This window comes from Haematobia irritans, chromosome 5 (assembly GCF_050003625.1).
Source record: "Haematobia irritans isolate KBUSLIRL chromosome 5, ASM5000362v1, whole genome shotgun sequence".
Taxonomy (NCBI): Eukaryota; Metazoa; Arthropoda; class Insecta; order Diptera; family Muscidae; genus Haematobia; species Haematobia irritans.
In genome coordinates, this window is record NC_134401.1 from 116,696,083 (window position 1) to 116,719,896 (window position 23,814).

The 23,814-nt window shown below is 32.4% G+C and overlaps 1 protein-coding gene across 1 annotated transcript in view; it reads left to right on the forward strand.

Annotated features, from left to right (window-relative positions):
- SiaT (beta-galactoside-a-2,6-sialyltransferase) overlaps window positions 1-23,814 on the forward strand; it is an 83,790-nt gene that overhangs the window by 42,439 nt on the left and 17,537 nt on the right. The window contains exons 2-3 of the mRNA XM_075312478.1: window positions 15,936-16,651; window positions 16,850-17,374. Of these exons, the coding sequence (XP_075168593.1) occupies window positions 16,177-16,651; window positions 16,850-17,374 (1,000 nt within the window). The 5' untranslated portion in view covers window positions 15,936-16,176. The remainder of the gene's footprint in view (window positions 1-15,935; window positions 16,652-16,849; window positions 17,375-23,814) is intronic.

The window sequence follows — 23,814 nt, forward strand, 5'->3', positions numbered from 1 at the left end:
TAGCTTTTTTGTAGGCATTAATCGTAGCGAAAGTTTTACTTTTGTTGCAATACAATAATTAATTTAACTTGCGTGCTTGTAATTTAGCATGAATCAAATTCAAAACATAGTACTGAAGCTTATAAACCTTTTATACCAAACAACCAGAGGATAGTTTGTAACACACGGAAATATCGATTTCCGACTCAATAAGGACAGAAACATAAAGAAACAAATTAATTGTTGAGAATATTATCAAACTTTAGAAACTGTTTAAATTAGAAACAATAAAAATTTCTATAGAAAATTTTACCAAAATTTTATTTTACCATTTTTTTACCAAATTTACCAAAATTTTATTTCTATACAAAATTTTGTCAAAATTTAACTTCTAAAGAAATTTTTGTCAAAATTTCATGTCTCTAGAAAATGTTGTCAAAATTTCATGTCTATAGAAAATTTTGTCAAAAATTTATTTCTATAGAAAAATTTTATGAAAATTTTATTTCTTTAGAAATTTTTGTCAAAATTTTATTTCTATAGAAAATTTTGTCAAAATTTTATTTATATAGAAAATTTTATCAAAATTTTCTCAAAATTGTATTTCTATAGACAATTTTATGAACATTTTATTTCTATTGAAAATTTTGTCAAAATTTTATTTCAATTTATTAATTTTCTTTTTATTCGACCTTTTATCAATATATAATGAAATGATTAGTCAAGTTCGAGAAATTTTTGTCAAATTTTAATTTTTATAGAAAATTTTGTCAAAATTTTTATTTCTATAGAAAAGTTTGTCAAAATTTAATTTTTTCAAAATTTCATTTCTATAGAAAATTTTGTGAAAATTTTATCATACAAAACCTTTTTTCGGAGGGTTCAAGTGTGGTTCATTGTTGGGTTTAATGAACTGCCTGAATTTATTCTGATAATTGGTTGATAGTTTTACTGCAAGTAGAGGATGCTGATGAGGAATTTGGTAATTCCGAAACGTGCGTCCATCCAACCATCTTGCAGTCTATAGGACTTTGCCCAAAAAAAAATTTGACAAACATTCTTTTCCTCTGTTGGTTAAGCTACACTTGTAGTTTAGTCAATGTATGGTTTTAAGCTGCAATATAAAAAACAACAATGCTTAAAATTTTATTTCTATAGAAAATTTTGTCAACATTTTATTTCTATAGAAAAATTTGTCAAAATTTTATTTCTATAGAAAATTTTGTCAAAATTTTATTTCTATGGAAAATTTTGTCAAAATTTTATCAAAATTTTATTTCTATAGAAAAATTTTTCAAAATTTTATTTCTATAGAAAATTTTGTCAAAATTTTATTTCTGTAGAAAATATGCTCAAAATTGTATATGTATAGGACATTTTGTCAAAATTTTGTTTCTATAGAAAATTTTATCACAATTTTATTTCTGTAGAAAATTTTGTCAAAATTTTATTTCTATAGAAAATTTTGTCAAAATTTTATTTCTATAGAAAATTTTATGAAAATTTTATTTCTATATAAAATTTTTTCAAAATTTTATTTCTATAGAAAAGATTGTCAAAGTTTTATTTCTGTAGAAAATGTTGTCAAAATTTTATTTCTATAGAAAATTTTTTCAAAATTTTATTTCTATAGGAAATTTTATAAAAAATTTATTTCTATAAAAATTTTTCTCAAAATTTTATTTCTATAGGAAATTTTATAAAAATTTTTGTCAAAATTTTATTTCTGTAGAAAATTTTGTCAAAATTTTATTTCTTTAGAAAAGTTTGTCAAAGTTTTCTCAAAATTGTATTTGTTTAGACAATTTTTTAAAATTTTTATTTCCATAGAAAATTTTGTCAAAATTTTATTTAGAAATTTTTGTCGAAATTTTATTTCTACAGAAAATGTTGTCAACATTTTTATTTCTATAGAAAATTCTGCAAAAATTTTCTCAAAATTGAATTTCTATAGACAATTTTGTCCAAATGTTATTTCTGTAGAAAATATTGTCAAAATTTTAATTCTATAGAAAATTTTGTAAAAATTTTCTCAAAATTGAATTTCTATAGAAAATTTTGTCAAAATTTTATTTTTATGAAAAATTTTGTCAACATTTTATTTCTATAGAAAAGCTTGTCAATATTTTATTTCTATAGAAAATTTTGTCAAAATTTTATTTCTGTAAAAAATTTTATGAAAATTTTATTTCTGTAAAAAATTTTCTCAAAATTTTATGTTATATCTGTAAAAAATTTTCTCAATTTTTTTTTTCTATAAAAAACTTTGTCAAAATTTTATTTCTATAGAAAATTTTGTCAAGATTTTGTTTCTTGGGAAAATTTTGTTAAAATTTTATTTCTATAGAAAAATTTTGCCAAAATTTTATTTCTATAGAAAATTTTGTCAAAATTTTATTTTTACGAAAAATTTTGTCAACATTTTATTTCTATAGAAAAGCTTGTCAATATTTTATTTCTATAGAAAATGTTGTCAAAATTTTATTTCTGTAAAAAATTTTATGAAAATTTTATTTCTGTAAAAAATTTTCTCAAAATTTTATGTTATATCTGTAAAAAATTTTCTCAATTTTTTTTTCTATAAAAAACTTTGTCAAAATTTTATTTCTATAGAAAATTTTTTCAAAATTTTATTTCTTTGGAAAATTTTGTCAAAATTTTATTTCTATAGAAAATTTTGTCAAAATTTTATTTCTATAAAAAATTTTGTCAAAATTTTATTCCTATAGAAAATTTTGTCAAAATGTTATTTCCATAGAAAATTTTGTCAAGATTTTATTTCTACACACAAAAAAATTTTTTTTTGATTTCAATCACGAAAATCGCGGATTCAATCATTTTTTTAATTGAAATGTCTTCAATCACGAAAATGATAGTATCAATCACCCATTTTGTTTGAAAACCAACACGATTTTTAATTAAAAATTTAATTGACTTTTGTCACGGAATCAATTAATTGTGTGATTGAATCAATTAAAAACGTGATTGATTTTTAACATAAAATTCAATCACAGTTTTAATTGAATCAATTAAAATTTTAATTAATTTCGCGACAAAAATCAATCAACTATTTGAATCAAATTAAATAATTTAAAAAAAAATTAAAAAAATTAAAAATTAAATAATTAATTGAAATTGGCTATAAATTTCGATCAAAAAATTTATATATTGCGAACACAAAATCGTATTTAGTTTTTTTCTTTTGAAATAAAAGAAAATATGTGTTTCTTATAAAACATTATTTTTTGAATTATGCAATAGATAAATAAATTTGGTTCTTGTCATTTGTGTTTTGTTCTAGCATAACTTACAAATACAACTACTATCAATAACAACTATAGGGTGAAAAAATAAATTATATAAATCATTACCTTCCTAATAATAATAACCATGTTAGCATGTTCCTTCTAATATGTAGATGCGCCTAGATTTCCAATAATTCAGCAGCCTGTAAGCTAAATTAGTTTTTCTGAAAGTAAACAGAATAATTCGAATTTAATTTTGTTCAATTAAAAGTTAATTTTGTTAAACATTACCTGCACGCTCACAAAAAATCGCTTCTGTAACATATACTCCCAAACATATTTTGCTTCAAGCATATACATTTTTGGCTATTGCCCAAACATTTATATGTTTGATCTCTTCCAATATATAATATGTTTGAAAGCATATTGGTCTAAACAATATATGTTTGGGTAGTCTAAGTTCCAAACATTTTGTATTTTTGCATCCAAATTCAATAATGTTGTCTTCCACAAAACAATATGTTATTATGTGAACATATAATATGTTTGGAAGCATTTTGCACCCAAAAATATTATATGCTTAAAAAAAATTCTCCCAAGCAATATTGTGCTCAAAATTTTATTTATTTATTTATATATTTACAATCATAATGAATTATGAAAATAAACAGGTAATATAGGTGCTAACAACATAGGTTTTCGACCTGAATGCTCAAAATTTTGTTTCTGCCCAATTGTATATTCCCCCACATCTTTCTCACTTCCACGAGATTTTTTAGTTCTTAGCACTTTTTTCTGTAATACAAACATTGTAGAAGAAATTATTCAATTGTATGATTTTTTTTTATTTTAATTTTACGTTTTGCCGGACGGGGATTCGAACAGCGGACCACACAATTTGTAAGGATCAAAGAAGTAGCTGATCAATTGCCCAAGGAAAAATAAAATGTTAATTTTGTAATAACAAGCAACAACCACCAACTTAATTCAATATCGCTCCCTGTTAAATAGCGCTCCAAGCTACTAAACACATATATGTTTATAGGCTATTTCTAAATTAATATATGTTTGCATCCAAGCATATTATATTTACAAACATTTTATGTCCCAAACATAATATGTTCTAACATATTAACATATATGTCCCAAACATGTTATGCTAGTTTATGAACATTATATGCTTGCACTCAAAAATATTGTGTTTAAAAATTTGTGTTCCAAACATATAATGTTTATAGCCAAACATATGAAAAACAGCCTTTTTCATCCGTGTGCATAGAATATCAAGTTCAATTCTTAGTTCCAGGTTGCAGATTTATAATCTTCTTTTGCAGTTGTAGTCTTTTAGCATAAAAAGGTGTATTAAGGTAATTTAATTTTAGTAACAATTCCTTTCCAAAATTTCCACACATTAAAATCGTCTATTAAAATTTGAACCAATCAAAGACAAAAATAATTGGAAAGCAATGTAATATTTGGTATTATATTGATGATACTTTGCAAATTCTGGAAATAGAAAAAATATAAATGGAAAATACATATTTTTTATTATTTTCGGATATTTTTCATATTTTTAAATTCAAAAGAAAGAACTTTTTTACCATTACATAATTCAGCTCATTAGTTTATATATCAGATATACTGCTATCTACTTGGGTTCAAACTGAAAAAGGCAGGTAAAACAAAAATTCAATCTAATGCCAACGCTACTTCGCAACTTCAAGACCCAACAACAACAAGACCCAACAAACCCATACCGCTCTTGGTTTTAAGAAAACTAGGAGTAATTTTAAAAGATCAATATGGTACCCACCTTTTGATTGCAAACATATTCTTATATTCTTATATATTTGATAAAATGATGGAGTTGATTGATTGACCAATTTCACGAAATAAAATTGCTCACTAAAATAAATGAATAAAAAATATATTATTTTAGTTTGTTTAATGTAAACAGGCTTCAATAGAAAACGGTATTCACATTTCACAATGTCTTACCTTCAATAAACGTTGATTGTTTTCCATTTTTACAATACCACAAAACACAAACACAGGTAATTTCTAATGCGATCTCTCATATATTTTTTCAAACGTTTACCACGTGACCATTTGTTGTTGCACACTTTATTTATTTCAACCCTTTGCTATGATTTGTTGTTGCGTTGAAAATATTTATGCACACATTTTGAATGCAGCAGACAGAATGTCGCCAATCATGTTTTTCAATTTATGCGAAAAACAAAAACCCAACCGTTCGTTACGAGTTACTTCCACAGACTAATCTCTCCATCACACATTTTTTTATAAATACCCATTCTCTTGTTCTCTTTTCGCTCTTTCCATTGCTCAAAATTATTCAATTTCAATCACAAAGGTGATTGGATCAATCACATGTGTAATTGGATACGGAAAATTTTTCAATCACGTTTGTAATTGAAAATTATTTCCGAATTGATTAACGAATTGATTGAATCAATTAATATTTTAATTGGAAACGTAACAAATATCAATCATTTTTTTAATTGGTTTTTATTCGGATTTGATTAAATAATTAATTAAATCAATTAACATATTAATTGAATCCGTTTCCAAATTCAGTTAAATGTTTAATTGAAAAAAATTTGGTGATAATTTTTTGTGTGTATAGAAAATTTTACGACAATTTTTTTCTATAAAAAATTTCTCAAAATTTTATTTCTATAGAAAATTTTATTTCTATAGAAAATATTGTCAAAATTTTATTTCAATAGAAAATTTTGTTAAAATTTTATTTCTATAGAAAATTTTACGACAATTTTTTTTCTATAAAAAATTTCTCAAAATTTTATTTCTATAGAAAATTTTGTCAAAATTTTATTTCTATAGAAAATTTTGTCAAAATTTTATTTCTATAAAAAATTTTGTCAAAATTTTATTCCTATAGAAAATTTTGTCAAAATGTTATTTCCATAGAAAATTTTGTCAAAATTTTATTTCAATAGACAATGTTGTCAAAATTTTATTTCTATAGGCAATTTTGGCAAACTTTTATTTCTATAGAAAATTTTGTCAAAATTTTATTTCAATAGAAAATTTTGTTAAATTTTATTTCTATAGAAAATTTTGTCAAAATTTTATTTCAATAGAAAATTTTGTTAAAATTTTATTTCTATTTTTTGTTAATTATTTTTTTTTGTTTTATTTCGTCATCCAAATGAACTTCCAAGGCACAACTTCTAAAGCAATGCAAAGAATGCAAAATGGAGTACTTTCGTCTTATGACAAGCCCATGTAAAATTCATTGAAGATGATCCAAGTTTGCATTACTTCCGGATCTCAAATTGGGTATTCAAACTAAAGGGTGGTTAAAATTTCAAGGACCGATGTTGATATTAAATAAAACACAAACTATTTGGGAAATTAATGTAATTTTATTTTATTATGATATATTGGTATTACTCAATTATGTATGGAACAAAATATCGGCCAAATGGGCGCCGCGACCTCGGTGGCACACCTTCATCCTATGGTCCAACCTCCATAATGGAGGTTCTATGCCGTTAATGTGCCGAATTATCTCATCCTTTAGCTCTTGAATTGTTGCTGGCTTATCGACGTACACCTTTTCTTTCAAGTAACCCCAAAGAAAAAAGTCCAACGGTGTCAAATCACATGATCTTGGCGGCCAATTGACATCGCCATTACGTGAGATAACACGGCCATTGAATTTGTTGCGCAAAAGAGCCATTGTTTCGTTAGCTGTGTGGCAAGTGGCACCGTCCTGTTGAAACCACATATCGTCCACATCAATATCTTCCAATTCGGGCCATAAAAAGTTCGTTATCATCTCGCGATTCACAGTAACTTCCATTCACAGTAACTGCCTGGCCGGCCTCATTTTGGAAAAAATACGGCCCGATGATGCCGCCAGCCCATAAACCGCACCAAACAGTCACTCTTTGTGGGTGCATTGGTTTTTCGACAATCACTCTTGGATTCTCATTCGCCCAAATGCGGCAATTCTGTTTATTGACGAATCCACTGAGGTGAAAATGTGCCCCATCACTGAAGATGATTTTCTTCGAAAATTGATCATCCACTGTTGCCATTTCTTGGAACCATTTAACACGTTGTTGGCTTGTGTATCTCTCCATGGTTCAAATTGAGTAAGTCTGAAATAGAGAAATGTCAAATAAAATTCGGAAAAAAAACTTGGCGTTTACGTGTGGTTCACATTCAACATCGGCCCTTACAATATAACCACCCTTTACTTGTTTGGAAGCTCGTTTTTTGCTTGGTGTATTAAAATCTCTTTAGAATCATTTATGTAAAAATCCCTAATGAAGTATACCCCTAACACCGATGAAAAAATCAACGAAAACAAGGGCATTTTTCTTCAGCATATTTTCAAAACATGTAGGTAAATTAAATACTTTTATATCGAAAAATTTTTTTTGACAAATGGCAGATTTTTTGCAAGAAACTTATTACGATAGAAAGAAACTATGGTTTTTACTTTGTTATACGTTTGCAAAATTTTTAATCAAAGTAAAACTCTGGCTTCTGGGCCATAAAGTATAGTAATAGCGCATATTATCAGTATCTTATAAGGTGGGGTTTTTCATTCCGTTTGTAACACATACAAATAACGAATTCTGACTATAGAAAGTATATATAGTCTTGATCAGGGAGGAATTATAAGACGATGTCTCTCTGTCTGGCTATCTGTTGTAATCAGGCTACTTCCTTTAATAATGAACCTATAGTGCTGAAATTTTAACAGACACGTTTTTCTTCTACATGCAGGTCAATTTTGAAGATGGGACTACTTCGGCCTAAGTTTCGATTTTGGTTCCATATGAACCGACCCCCGAATTGGGGTCTTCATGACATAGACATTAAAACTTTTATCCGATTTGCATGAAATTCAAAACGTAGAGGTACTTTTGGTCCATTAAAGGGTGTGCCGAATTTGGTGTGAGTCGGTCAATGTTTTGGTACTTTTTTCGAAACAAGTGGTATTGGTTCGGCATTGTTTTGAAATTCCAAATTGTCGAGTCTACACGTTCTCAAAATACAGACCCCACTTTGTTCAAATTTTGCAAAAAAATAAATTGTAAGGCCCTATCTCGCAAATATTATATATATTCGCACACATACACAATCTTTTTATGGTAGTTTATAAGTTCTATCCAGCAAAGCAAAAATCATGAAAATCGGTGCATAATTGCGCGTTTGCCAAGTAACACTAAATTGCATACATCCGAGGTGTCCAACTTCCAACGTCTATAGACCAGCCCGTGAATCCACTAGGGACCTACAAACCTCTAAATATACAGAAAAACATTTCAGCTTTGGCACAAAGAAAAAATTATGATGATATCTTAATCCATTAAAAAGCGGGAGCGGAGCGGTTTCCAAATGAAAAACCGCTCCGCTCCGAATAAAATATTACTTGAATGAAATGTGTAACTTTGAAATTACACTGTGTAGGTAATTTCAAATTTAGCTAGCAAACGTTTAAAATGTACGATATGTATTTTTGTACGTACGTACATTGGGGAAAACACAACGTGTTTTTTAGTAATTTTTTTCAAAAACGGCAAATGTCAAAATATATATCTAGTATGTGTTGTAAAAGTAACAACAGTACTTTCGATCAATTTCATCCCGTATTACTACAAAGATGTTTGTAATGAACGTCAAATAAATGCAATTAAACGATCTTATTTATATTTAATTTTTTAGTTTTCTACACTGAAAAAAATATTGTCGTGAAGTCAAAGATTCCATGTCCTTAGAATAAGAATGCAAATTTTACTTAACATGGAAGACGCATTTCTCTAAAATAAAGTTTTTTTTCTTGTCCAAAAGGCAATAAACTTTTGAATGAAGTTGTAATGTCCTTATAATTAAGTGATTTTACTTAAAAATGTGTATCATAACATGAAAGATAAAATTTTTGAGGTAAGGTCAACGTGACTTTAATAATTAAGAAAAATTCTTTAAAATTAATAAAATTGTCTTTAAATTTGTTTCCTTTTTGCATCTTGCCTACAAAACAGAAAATCGTTAAAAAATAAGACACTTTATTTTAAAGACGCTTTTTACTTGAAACATAGCATAATTTCTACTGGAAGTTGAGTCTTAATATGGAAAAAAAAAATAACTCGTTTTTAAAGGATTTTGATAACAACTGACGAAAAAATCTAAAAAAATTAAAAATTAACATTTGCTTCCTAGAAGCAAGTACATAACCCCCAAATTTAAAAGATAATTACGTCTTTAAAGTATCCTTAATTGTATTCTCCGCTTCTTTGGCTCGGAATTAATACCCATACTGTTAAAGTAAAGACAAAATCTTTGGAACCGGGCATGCTTTTTTCCATTCACATTTGCTTTACTATTGTACTATACCTAGCATTCTCTTATTTCTGATATTAGTTCTCGAAAATTTAATTAAAATTATGGATAGTTTCAATTTTGGTTGAAAAATGTGCGCATATACATTTATTATACAATATAGGAGAAAAGCGAAATTAGGTAACACTAGATCTGAGTAAGAATATTCGTAGGTATACCACGGACTGATGTCGATGGAGGTTGTTGCAAACATAAACATACACACACACATTACAAATATAACAAAACCTCTTCTCTACGTCTGTTGAAAAACAAAAAAAACTTTCGGAGAGTAGTTACTTCTTTCTCTGTGTATAGACTTTCAATTCCAATCAGCGTTGCCGTTTTGGTCCGATCGGTCCAAAATTGGTCCAAAAGATTTCTAATTTTTAAATTTGGTCCATTTTCATAAATTTGGTTTCTATCACATATTAAATAGTAGATGGTGCACCGCAAAGTATATTGTCGGGAGGCCAAATATTTCACATGCTTAAAATACGAATACGAATTTTGCTTAGAATAGAAGACGTATTTCTCTGAAAAAAAGTTTTTCCTTGTCTAAAAGTCTCTAAACTTTTCAATGAAGTCTGTTTGCATTCCTAACATGAATGCAAATTTCGTTTTAATGAAGTCAAAATGGATTTAATATTTCTGAAAATATCTTCAAAATTAATAAAATATTTCAACACATTGTTTTAAAGTCATTATACCCTAAACCACATAGTGGTTAGTGTATAATAAGTTTGATCTGCCAAAAAATGTGCCTACAAGAAATATTGATTTTAGACCCCATAAAATATATACAGATCGACTCAGAATCACCTCCTGAGTCGATCTAGCGCTTGGCGTCCGTCCGTCCGTCCGTCCATCCGTCCGTCCGTCCATCCGTCCGTCTGTCCATGTATTTGTTGTTCACAGGATTTCGGTCGCAATTATTAACCGATTTTGATGAAATTTGGTACAGGGAGTTTTTTTTTGGGCACAAGGACGAACGTTATTGAATTTGGAAGAAATCGGATCAAATTTAGATATAGCTCCCATATATATGTATTGCCCGATTTCGACAAATGGGGTCACGTTGCACTTTTTTTACTAACCGATCGTCGTCAAATTTAGCACAAAATAATCTTCTGTATCAGCCGTTAAGTCTGAAAATTTCATCGAAATCGGTTCAGATTTAGATATAGGTCCCATATATATGTATTGCCCGATTTTGTCAAATTAGGTCATAAAACCCTTATTTATCAACCGATCTTACTCAAAGTTGGCGAAATGTAATCTTCTATAGCACTAACTATATGTGCAAAAAATCATCGAAATCGGTTCAGATTTAGCTATAGCTCCCATATATGTACCGCCCGATTTTTCTAAATAAAATAAAACTCAATTGAACAAATAATACAATGTTTGTACTATAATTTTCTCGAAGAGGAGCGGAGCGGAGCGTGGAGCGGAGCGATTTTTTTTTCTCGGAGCGGAGCGGTTTTTTTTTTCTCCGGAGCGGGAGCGGAGCGGAGCGAAAAAAATGGACCGCTCCGGATCCCTGAAAGGAACACCACTAATATGAAAATTTCTCCAAAAATATTGTACACTACGGTGTATTTCAAGACGCTATAATTTGCATTGTGAGCAAAAGTGATAACCAAACTTGTGTTTATTTTCCTATTCATTTATGATTTTTTTTATGAATTTTGTTTAAAACAAAAATTCATAAAATGGTTGAATTAGTATAATTTTAATTTATCATTTCCCAATCGACTAAAATACATTGTAGATCAAAAATGAAATTACGCGTCGTCATTTTGACGAAGAATGACTGAATGTCTAGAGTTCAACACTACAGTTAAAAACAGTTATAAAAATACTACCATACATTTATGCAAGGCCGTATTCAGGGGGGGGGGGATGAGGGGGATCAAACCCCCCCCGAAATGAATGAATATTTTTATATAAATAAATATATATTTTTAGCTGCATAGAAAAATCTTATCGAAGATGTTGAAGAAAAGCTGGAGGTTTTATTTTGAAAAACGCTTGCCTATAAAACTTGCACAAATCATAGAATACTAGTTGAAAAGCCCGTCAAACGACGATTTTTGTTCTCGCACCACAAATTTCATTTTTGGAAAATATATTTCTGCTTTTTATGTGTGTTTGTTGTTCAACAACGAAACAGCCAAACACACATGTGTAAATGAAATGGCGCAAAACCTGCGAAAAGAACCTGCCTAAATCAGCGATGGTAGCAATAAAGAGATTTTTCCAAACGTGCATATTCTTTTAAAAATTTTGGTCACTTTGCCAGTTACTCAGGGATGGAAAATACAATTTTTAAGAAAGTACAAAAAAGGTATTTTTTGAGCGGAAAGGTACTTTTTACTAAATTTCAACAAAAATTTCACTGGAAGATTATTGCCAAGAGACTGAATTTTAAAGAAAATAAAATTTTGACAAAATTTTCTATAGAAATAAAATTTTGCAAAAATTTCCTATAGAAATAAAATTTTTACAAAATTTTCAATTGAAATAAAATTTTTACAAAATAAAAAAATAAAAATAAATAAAATAAAAAATCGATAATATAGAATCGCATTCTTTTTTCGACTAAAACTTTCTTGAAGTTCAATAAAATCCTGTTTTTGACTATGTCTTTTACAAAATCGAGATTTTCTTCCCACATGAACATGTCTGTTTTGCCATATTTGTAAAAGACTATTAGCAAATAAGGTTGATAAAGACATTCTCAAAATATTAAAATATTTTGTCAAAGCTATTGTACCATAAATCTGATATCGACTCAAAAATGTCTACACAAAAGGTACAAAATCATTCGCGGGGGTTCTACGGTACTGACCGGGGTGAAAAAGGTTTGAAAAAAGTACTATAGTACTGCATTTTCCATCCCTGCAGTTACTACGTGCTCATCCGAACGTTCATTTTCAACAATGAAGAGATTAAAGACGTATCTTAGAAATTCGACTAGTGAGAGTAGACTCAAAGGATTAGCATTAATGTCGGTTCATCGCCGAATAAATGTGCCGACTGAAGAAGTCATTGATTTATTTGCTGCCCAAAAAGCCCGTCGGCTCAATTTAATATTATAACAAGTATATACAGCACTAAGTTCGGCCGGGCCGAATCATAAATACCCACCACCATGAACCAAATATTACGGTTTCCTTTGAAATTTCAGGAGAGCTTGAGGACTTGAGGATATTCCCGAAGATAAATTTAAAGATTTCACCTATGAGGTGAACCACCACCACCATGAACCAAATATTACGGTTTCCTTTGAAATTTCAGGAGGGCTTGAGGACTTGAGGATATTCCCGAAGATAAATTTAAAGATTTCACCTATGAGGACTATATCAGATTCTGGATTTATAAGAACCATTTTTGTTTGAGTTTTAAAGGAATCATTAACATCTCTTGTAAGTGTACAAGAAAATTATAAAATAAAGTCTTGATTTGAAATCTTAAATCTGTAGAAGTAAAATTTGGAAATTTTACATTGAGTTTCAAGCAATTTTCATGATCAGTGCGCCTTCTACACCCTCAAGAAGTGAAGTCGGTCTATATGGAGGCATTACCAAATGGACCGATAAAAACTTAATCCGATACACGTTTTTGTGAGCTTAAAATATCAGAACATTTACAATTTCAGGCAAATCAGATAAAAACTACGGTTTCTAGAAACCCAAGGAGTTAAATCGGGAGATCGTTCTTATGGGGGCTATACTAAAATATGGACCGATACTCACCGTTTTCGGCACACCTCTTATTGACCCGAAAATACCTCTAGATTTCCAATTTCAGGCAAATAAGATAAAAACTTCGGATTCTAGAAGCCCAAGAAGTAAAATCTTGAAATCGGTCTATATGGGGGCTATACCAAAATATGGACCGATACTCACCATTTTCGGCACACCTCTTTATGGTCCTAAAATACCTCTAGATTTCCAATTTCAGACAAATTGGATAAAAACTACGGTTTCTATAAGCCCAAGACCCCAAATCGGGAGGTCGTTTTATTGGAGACCATACCAAAACATGGACCGATACTCACAATTTGTGGCACACGTATTTGTGGTCCTACAATACCTCTAGATTTCCAATTTCAGGTAAATTGAATAAAAACTGCGGTTTCTATAATCCCAAGAAGTAAAATCGGAAGATCGGTCTATATGGGGGCTATACCAAAATATGGATCGATACTCACAATTTTTGGCACACGTATTTGTGGTCCTACAATACCTCTAAATTTCCAATTTCAGGTAAATTGAATAAAAACTGCGGTTTCTATAAGCCCAAGAAGTAAAATCGGGAGATCGGTCTATATGGGGGCTATACCAAAACATTTTTGGCACACCTCTTTATGGTCATAAAATACCTCCAGATTTCAAATTTCAGGCAAATTGGATAAAAACTTCGATTTCTATAAGCCCAAGACCCCAAATCGAGAGGTCGGTTTATATGGGGACTATATCAAAACCTGGACCGATATAGCCCATCTTCTAACTTGACCTGCTGCAGACAAAAGACGTGGGTATGGTGGTGGGTATAAAAATATTGTATACATACCTATGCATAAATAAAATTTTCTACACATGAGATTATACACTGTTAGAAAAATATGTTTTTCATATGTTTCGATATAAACAAAATGTGTTTCGGGCACAATTTTTAAACACAATATATTTAAGTGCAAACATGTAATGTTCTCAAACTAACACTAAATGTTTGGAACACATATGTTAATATGTTAGAATATATTATGTTTGGGGCATGCATGTTTCATAAAAATTATATGTGTGAATGTAAACATATATAAATTTACAAATTTCGAGTAAACATATATATGTTGTGATATTTTATTCAGAGAGCGAAAGAGAGAGAGAGAGAGAGAGAGAGTATAGAGAAAGAAATAGAGATAAAAACCGGGAGGGTTGACGAAAGATATCAAATTAACACAGCGAGAGAATCGAAAGAGAGCAATTTCTGTGAAACCGCTTATATGTTGTTTCGGAAACTGCTTTATGATAAGGACAAAAAGTTTATACGCTTAAGTCTAAATATTATTTAAATTAATTCTAAATATTATTTAATTTGTGTATATTATAAAATTATTTATGTATGTTTATACTCGACCCCACGTTCTTCCTTTGTTAGAGTTTTTGAATTCCTTCCAAAATATCAAACTTTTATACCAAAACCAGTTTTTTATTACAAAATTGTTATTTTTGCAATAAAAAAATCATATTTTATCCAAAAGCTCAGTCCATTTCGTTTATATCAAGCACTGTTTCTGACTGTAAATCTTTAATAAACCACATTTCGAAGTTTCATTATAAAAATTTAATATAATATAAATATAAATGCGTAAATTAAAAAAAAAAAAACAATTGGTGTTTGGTCGGAGCAGGGATTGAACCCACGACCCTTTGCATGTACGGCAGACATGCTAACCACTGCTCCACGTTGCCAACACATGTATGTTTCTGTTAAATAATGTTATGTTTGCATGGGCTCGTGGGCGCTGCAAACTATGCTATATAAATGTAACTTATAACGATAATTGTCTTCTGGTGACTATAACAGCTACGTAGCTCAGTGGTAGTGTGTTGGCTTACAAACTGTATGGTCCTCGGTTCGATTCTCCGTCCAGGCGAAAGGTAAAATTTAAAAAAATTATAAAATTGAATAATTTCTTCAACATTATTTGTATTACAGAAAAAGGTGCCAAGAACTAAAAAATTTCGTGGAAGTGAAAATTATGTTAGGGAATGAGCACAATCTTCTTTGGGGAAAATTCTTCCAAGCATATAATATTTTTGGCTCAAAATGCTTCCAAAAATAGAATATGTTCACATAAAACAAACATATTAATGTTTCGGCAGTATCCAATAATATATGTGCTTCCTGCAAAATATGTTTGGAACATATGTTAGAGAGGCGATTTTTTTTGAGGGTGTATGAATATTTTATTTTAAAGTTGAACCCCCCCCCCGAATTAAAATCCTGGCTACGGCCTTGCATTTATGGCATTAAAATCAATAAAAAGGCTATAACCACCAAAAACAATACTCATTGAAATTAGAAGCGATTTGTGTCATCTACCCTGTGGTAGCAAAACATTTATCATTTGAGTTCATTATGTTATTTTCATTAAGCAATTCCCACTTCCAATACTCCCAAGCTCCCAATAAAAGATATTTTTGTATCCCAATTGTAACGACCCACCCTATTATACACAAACTTCAACCCAACTGTCGAATTTAATTCTTTTTCGAATTGTTCCACATTACCAATTAACTTGTTCTTCTTCTTTAGCGCACAATCAACTATAAATGTTCAGTACAAAACACAACGGAAACACAACGGAAACAACCCGAAAACACACAAAAAAATAACAAACTTGGAAACTTTAATTAAATATGACCTTTTTGAGAAATAATTATAAATATAGAAAATAAAAAGAAAGCAAACGAAAAACGAGAAAAAAATAATAAGCGTTCGAAACATATAAAAAGAGATCCAAAAGCTGCCATTAGTGTGCTTAAAAACACTTAAAATGCTAAAACCGTCTATGAAAACGCTTAAATACTTAACATTGCTAATTGCCGTACTTCAAATTCAAATTCAACCAAATTGCGCCAAAACAATCACAGAAATCAAGAGACAGCTTAACAAACGTAACATTAAAACCCTAAGCAATAGCCAAGACCATAGCCAGAGCAATAGCAACAATAACAACGATAATAATAACATCAATGCATATCAACAGTTATTCATACGTAGAGAACAACAGCAACAACAACTACAGCAGCAGCAGCACCAAGAGCAGCAACTGCAGTTTCATACAACACAACGACGCCAACAACAGTATAATGTTAAGGTCAATGTTAACAGCCAAGCCAATAAAAAAGCTCAGTTAAGTTCACAACCATATCAACATTTCTCACCAACACTAAAGGCAATAGAGCAAAAGCAACAGCAAGAGCAAAGCAATAACAGAGATGTGGTGAATTTACGAAAACATGATAAAGGTAGGTGGTTTGGAATTATGTTAAAATAAAATAACATAAACAACTCTTTTTTAATAACATTGATATGAAATGTAAACTAGCCACTCATATGCAACAAGTGGCCTGTTATTTGGAAAATTTTTACTTTTCTCATAAATGTTATTGTTTCTCTCTCTCCTCTCTCTTGCTCTTTTCTGTTTTCTCTTCGTTAACCTATAGCCACTTATCGTCAAAGACGTAGTGTTTTCCACGTGCGTTGGAATCCCAATGAACGTTTTATTGTTGAATCGAATGAAAATCCAGCTATAAATTCTTCCAAACTTGCCCCACATCCCCGCTTGAAAGTATCGAAGAACACTAAACTTAATTTAAATGCCAAACATTATCTCTGCCATGATAAACTCTCACCAATATGTGCTAATAAGACGTTGGCTTTTAAAGAGCGTATTCTAAAGAATTTCGAAAAATCTCTATTGGAATCGGTCAATGAATCGAATTATTATAATGTGGATTTTAAACCGGTATTTGGTGATAGTTTTGAAGAGCAATATTATCCATCCACCTGTTTGGTTATGGAGGCAGGTGTTAAAGTATTAAAGCGCAGAGATTCTCCATTTGATCAGTTGCAATTTGGCAAACTATTTCCCAAACAGAAACTTTTCCGGCAAAAGAAGAACATAAAGACATGTGCGATAGTTTCAAGTGCTGGTTCTATGGCCGGATCGAAATTGGGAAGATTTATAGGTAAGTAAATTGGACTTTTACTGAATGAACTTGTGAATAAATTAAATTATTTAGAGGGGACAAATTGATGATGACAGAATTGACTACATATGGCGTAGTTCGACGACCTATATTCATCAGACAATACTTAAGCTATATACAGTGCCCCACATAAGTATTGACACAGCACCCTAAACCACATAGTGGGCAGGGTATCTGCGAAAAAATGTGCCTAACAGAAGTATTGATTTTAAGCTCTATAATATATATACTGATCGACTCAGAACCACCTCTTGAGTCAGTTTAGCCCTTGGTGTCCGTCCGCCTGACCATGTATTTGTTGTTTGCAGTATTCAGGCTACTATTATTAACCGATTTTGATGAAATTTGGTACAGTGTTGATGGAAGAAAGGGGGAATATAGGTAAAAATAAAACAAAAAATAAGTCCATTCATTGTCTACACTGCTTGATGATGTTATCAAACAAAAAAGAATAACCAAAAAGTACTAAATGTACCAAAAAACTAATTTAAATGTACCACATGTGCCAATACTTTTGTTCCTCAAAAAATGTGCCTTGTTTTAATTGTTTATAACTTAAATATTGAAAGAATAACAATTTTTCTAAAATAAACAAGTGTATACGGCCGTAAGTTCGGCCAGGACGAATCTTATGTACCCTCCACCATGGATTGCGTAGAAACTTCTACGAAAGACTGTCATCCACAAATTTCAACTCACATGGTTGTTAAATATCATATACTACCACCACGTACCAAATTTCAACCAGATCGGATGAATTTGCTTCTCCAAAAGGCACCGGAGGTCAAATCTGGGTATCGGTTTATATGGGAGCTATATATTATTATGGACTGATAGGAACCAATTCCTGCATGGTTGTTGGATACCCTATACTAACATCATTGGAAGAATTTTGCTCTTCCAAGGTGCTCCGGAGGTAAAATCTGTGGATCGGTTTATATGGGGGCTTATATATAATTATGGACCGATATCGACCAATTTTTGCATGGTTGTTTGAGGCCATATATTAACATCAAGTACCAAATTTCAACTGAATCAGATACATTTTGGTCTTCCAAGAGGCTCTGGAGGTCAAATCTGGTGATCGGCTTATATGGGGGCTATATATAATTATGGACCGATATGGACAAATTTTTGCATGGTTGTTAGAGACCATATACTATCACCATGTACCAAATTTCAGCCGGATCGTATGAAATTTGCTTCTCTTAGAGGCTCCGCAATCCAAATCGGGGGATCGGTTTATATAGGGGCTATATATTATTATGGACCGATGTGAACCAATTTTTGCATGGTTGTTAGAGACCATATACTAACACCATGTACCAAATTTCAGCCGGATCGGATAAAATTTGCTTCTCTTACAGGCCTCGCAATCCAAATTTGGGGGTCCGTTTATATGGGGGCTATACGTAAAAGTGGACCGATATGGCCCATTTGCAATACCATCCGACCTACATCATCAATAACAACTACTTGTGCCAAGTTTCAAGTCGATAGCTTGTTTCGTTCGGAAGTTAGCGTGATTTCAACAGACGGACGGACGGACATGCTCAGATCGACTCATAATTTCACCACGACCCAGAATATATGTACTTTATGGGGTCTTAGAGCAATATTTCGATGTGTTACAAACGGAATGACAAAGTTAATATACCCCCCATCCAAAAGTACTAAATGTACCAAAAAACTAATTTAAATGTACCACATGTGCCAATACTTTTGTTCCTCAAAAAAGTGCCTTGTTTTAATTGTTTATAACTTAAATATTGAAAGAATAACAATTTTTCTAAAATAAACAAGTGTATACGGCCGTAAGTTCGGCCAGGCCGAATCTTATGTACCCTCCACCATGGATTGCGTAGAAACTTCTACGAAAGACTGTCATCCACAAATTTCAACTCACATGGTTGTTAAATATCATATACTACCACCACGTACCAAATTTCAACCAGATCGGATGAATTTGCTTCTCCAAAAGGCACCGGAGGTGAAATCTGGGTATCGTTTTATATGGGAGCTATATATTATTATGGACTGATAGGAACCAATTCCTGCATGGTTGTTGGATACCCCATACTAACATCATTGGAAGAATTTTGCTCTTCCAAGGTGCTCCGGAGGTAAAATCTGTGGATCGGTTTATATGGGGGCTTATATATAATTATGGACCGATATCGACCAATTTTTGCATGGTTGTTTGAGGCCATATATTAACATCAAGTACCAAATTTCAACTGAATCAGATACATTTTGGTGTTCCAAGAGGCTCTGGAGGTCAAATCTGGTGATCGGCTTATATGGGGGCTATATATAATTATGGACCGATATGGACAAATTTGTGCATGGTTGTTAGAGACCATATACTATCACCATGTACCAAATTTCAGCCGGATCGGATGAAATTTGCTTCTCTTAGAGGCTCCGCAATCCAAATCGGGGGATCGGTTTATATAGGGGCTATATATTATTATGGACCGATGTGAACCAATTTTTGCATGGTTGTTAGAGACCATATACTAACACCATGTACCAAATTTCAGCCGGATCGGATGAAATTTGCTTCTCTTAGAGGCTCTGCAAGCCAAATCGGGGGATCGGTTTATATGGGGGCTATATATAATTATGGACCGATGTGGACCAATTTTTGCATGGTTGTTAGAGAGCATATACTAACACAATGTACCAAATTTCAGCCGGATCGGATGAAATTTGCTTCTCTTAGAGGCTCCGCAAGCCAAATCGGGGGATTGGTTTATATGGGGGCTACATATAATTATGGACTGATATGGACCAATTTTTGCATGGTTGTTAGAGACCATATACTAACACCATGTACCAAATTTCAGCCGGATCGGATGAAAATTGTTTCTCTTAGAGGCTCTGCAAGCCAAATCGGGGGATCGGTTTATATGGGGGCTATATATAATTATGGACCAATGTGAACCAATTTTTGCGTGGTTGTTAGAGACCATATACTAACACCATGTACCAAATTTCAGCCGGATCGGATAAAATTTGCTTCTCTTAGAGGCTCCGCAAGCCAAATCGGGGGATCGGTTTATATGGGGGCTATATATAATTATGGACCGATGTGAACCAATTTTTGCGTGGTTGTTAGAGACCATATACTAACACCATGTACCAAATTTCAGCCGGATCGGATAAAATTTGCTTCTCTTACAGGCCTCGCAAGCCAAATCGGGGGATCGGTTTATATGGGGGCTATATATAATTATGGACCGATGTGAACCAATTTTTGCGTGGTTGTTAGAGACCATATACTAACACCATGTACCAAATTTCAGCCGGATCGGATAAAATTTGCTTCTCTTACAGGCCTCGCAATCCAAATTTGGGGGTCCGTTTATATGGGGGCTATACGTAAAAGTGGACCGATATGGCCCATTTGCAATACCATCCGACCTACATCATCAATAACAACTACTTGTGCCAAGTTTCAAGTCGATAGCTTGTTTCGTTCGGAAGTTAGCGTGATTTCAACAGACGGACGGACGGACGGACGGACATGCTCAGATCGACTCATAATTTCACCACGACCCAGAATATATGTACTTTATGGGGTCTTAGAGCAATATTTCGATGTGTTACAAACGGAATGACAAAGTTAATATACCCCCCATCCAAAAGTACTAAATGTACCAAAAAACTAATTTAAATGTACCACATGTGCCAATACTTTTGTTCCTCAAAAAAGTGCCTTGTTTTAATTGTTTATAACTTAAATATTGAAAGAATAACAATTTTTCTAAAATAAACAAGTGTATACGGCCGTAAGTTCGGCCAGGCCGAATCTTATGTACCCTCCACCATGGATTGCGTAGAAACTTCTACGAAAGACTGTCATCCACAAATTTCAACTCACATGGTTGTTAAATATCATATACTACCACCACGTACCAAATTTCAACCAGATCGGATGAATTTGCTTCTCCAAAAGGCACCGGAGGTGAAATCTGGGTATCGGTTTATATGGGAGCTATATATTATTATGGACTGATAGGAACCAATTCCTGCATGGTTGTTGGATACCCCATACTAACATCATTGGAAGAATTTTGCTCTTCCAAGGTGCTCCGGAGGTAAAATCTGTGGATCGGTTTATATGGGGGCTTATATATAATTATGGACCGATATCGACCAATTTTTGCATGGTTGTTTGAGGCCATATATTAACATCAAGTACCAAATTTCAACTGAATCAGATACATTTTGGTGTTCCAAGAGGCTCTGGAGGTCAAATCTGGTGATCGGCTTATATGGGGGCTATATATAATTATGGACCGATATGGACAAATTTGTGCATGGTTGTTAGAGACCATATACTATCACCATGTACCAAATTTCAGCCGGATCGGATGAAATTTGCTTCTCTTAGAGGCTCCGCAATCCAAATCGGGGGATCGGTTTATATAGGGGCTATATATTATTATGGACCGATGTGAACCAATTTTTGCATGGTTGTTAGAGACCATATACTAACACCATGTACCAAATTTCAGCCGGATCGGATGAAATTTGCTTCTCTTAGAGGCTCTGCAAGCCAAATCGGGGGATCGGTTTATATGGGGGCTATATATAATTATGGACCGATGTGGACCAATTTTTGCATGGTTGTTAGAGAGCATATACTAACACAATGTACCAAATTTCAGCCGGATCGGATGAAATTTGCTTCTCTTAGAGGCTCCGCAAGCCAAATCGGGGGATTGGTTTATATGGGGGCTACATATAATTATGGACTGATATGGACCAATTTTTGCATGGTTGTTAGAGACCATATACTAACACCATGTACCAAATTTCAGCCGGATCGGATGAAAATTGTTTCTCTTAGAGGCTCTGCAAGCCAAATCGGGGGATCGGTTTATATGGGGGCTATATATAATTATGGACCAATGTGAACCAATTTTTGCGTGGTTGTTAGAGACCATATACTAACACCATGTACCAAATTTCAGCCGGATCGGATAAAATTTGCTTCTCTTAGAGGCTCCGCAAGCCAAATCGGGGGATCGGTTTATATGGGGGCTATATATAATTATGGACCGATGTGAACCAATTTTTGCGTGGTTGTTAGAGACCATATACTAACACCATGTACCAAATTTCAGCCGGATCGGATAAAATTTGCTTCTCTTACAGGCCTCGCAAGCCAAATCGGGGGATCGGTTTATATGGGGGCTATATATAATTATGGACCGATGTGAACCAATTTTTGCGTGGTTGTTAGAGACCATATACTAACACCATGTACCAAATTTCAGCCGGATCGGATAAAATTTGCTTCTCTTACAGGCCTCGCAATCCAAATTTGGGGGTCCGTTTATATGGGGGCTATACGTAAAAGTGGACCGATATGGCCCATTTGCAATACCATCCGACCTACATCATCAATAACAACTACTTGTGCCAAGTTTCAAGTCGATAGCTTGTTTCGTTCGGAAGTTAGCGTGATTTCAACAGACGGACGGACGGACGGACGGACATGCTCAGATCGACTCATAATTTCACCACGACCCAGAATATATGTACTTTATGGGGTCTTAGAGCAATATTTCGATGTGTTACAAACGGAATGACAAAGTTAATATACCCCCCATCCAAAAGTACTAAATGTACCAAAAAACTAATTTAAATGTACCACATGTGCCAATACTTTTGTTCCTCAAAAAAGTGCCTTGTTTTAATTGTTTATAACTTAAATATTGAAAGAATAACAATTTTTCTAAAATAAACAAGTGTATACGGCCGTAAGTTCGGCCAGGCCGAATCTTATGTACCCTCCACCATGGATTGCGTAGAAACTTCTACGAAAGACTGTCATCCACAAATTTCAACTCACATGGTTGTTAAATATCATATACTACCACCACGTACCAAATTTCAACCAGATCGGATGAATTTGCTTCTCCAAAAGGCACCGGAGGTGAAATCTGGGTATCGGTTTATATGGGAGCTATATATTATTATGGACTGATAGGAACCAATTCCTGCATGGTTGTTGGATACCCCATACTAACATCATTGGAAGAATTTTGCTCTTCCAAGGTGCTCCGGAGGTAAAATCTGTGGATCGGTTTATATGGGGGCTTATATATAATTATGGACCGATATCGACCAATTTTTGCATGGTTGTTTGAGGCCATATATTAACATCAAGTACCAAATTTCAACTGAATCAGATACATTTTGGTGTTCCAAGAGGCTCTGGAGGTCAAATCTGGTGATCGGCTTATATGGGGGCTATATATAATTATGGACCGATATGGACAAATTTGTGCATGGTTGTTAGAGACCATATACTATCACCATGTACCAAATTTCAGCCGGATCGGATGAAATTTGCTTCTCTTAGAGGCTCCGCAATCCAAATCGGGGGATCGGTTTATATAGGG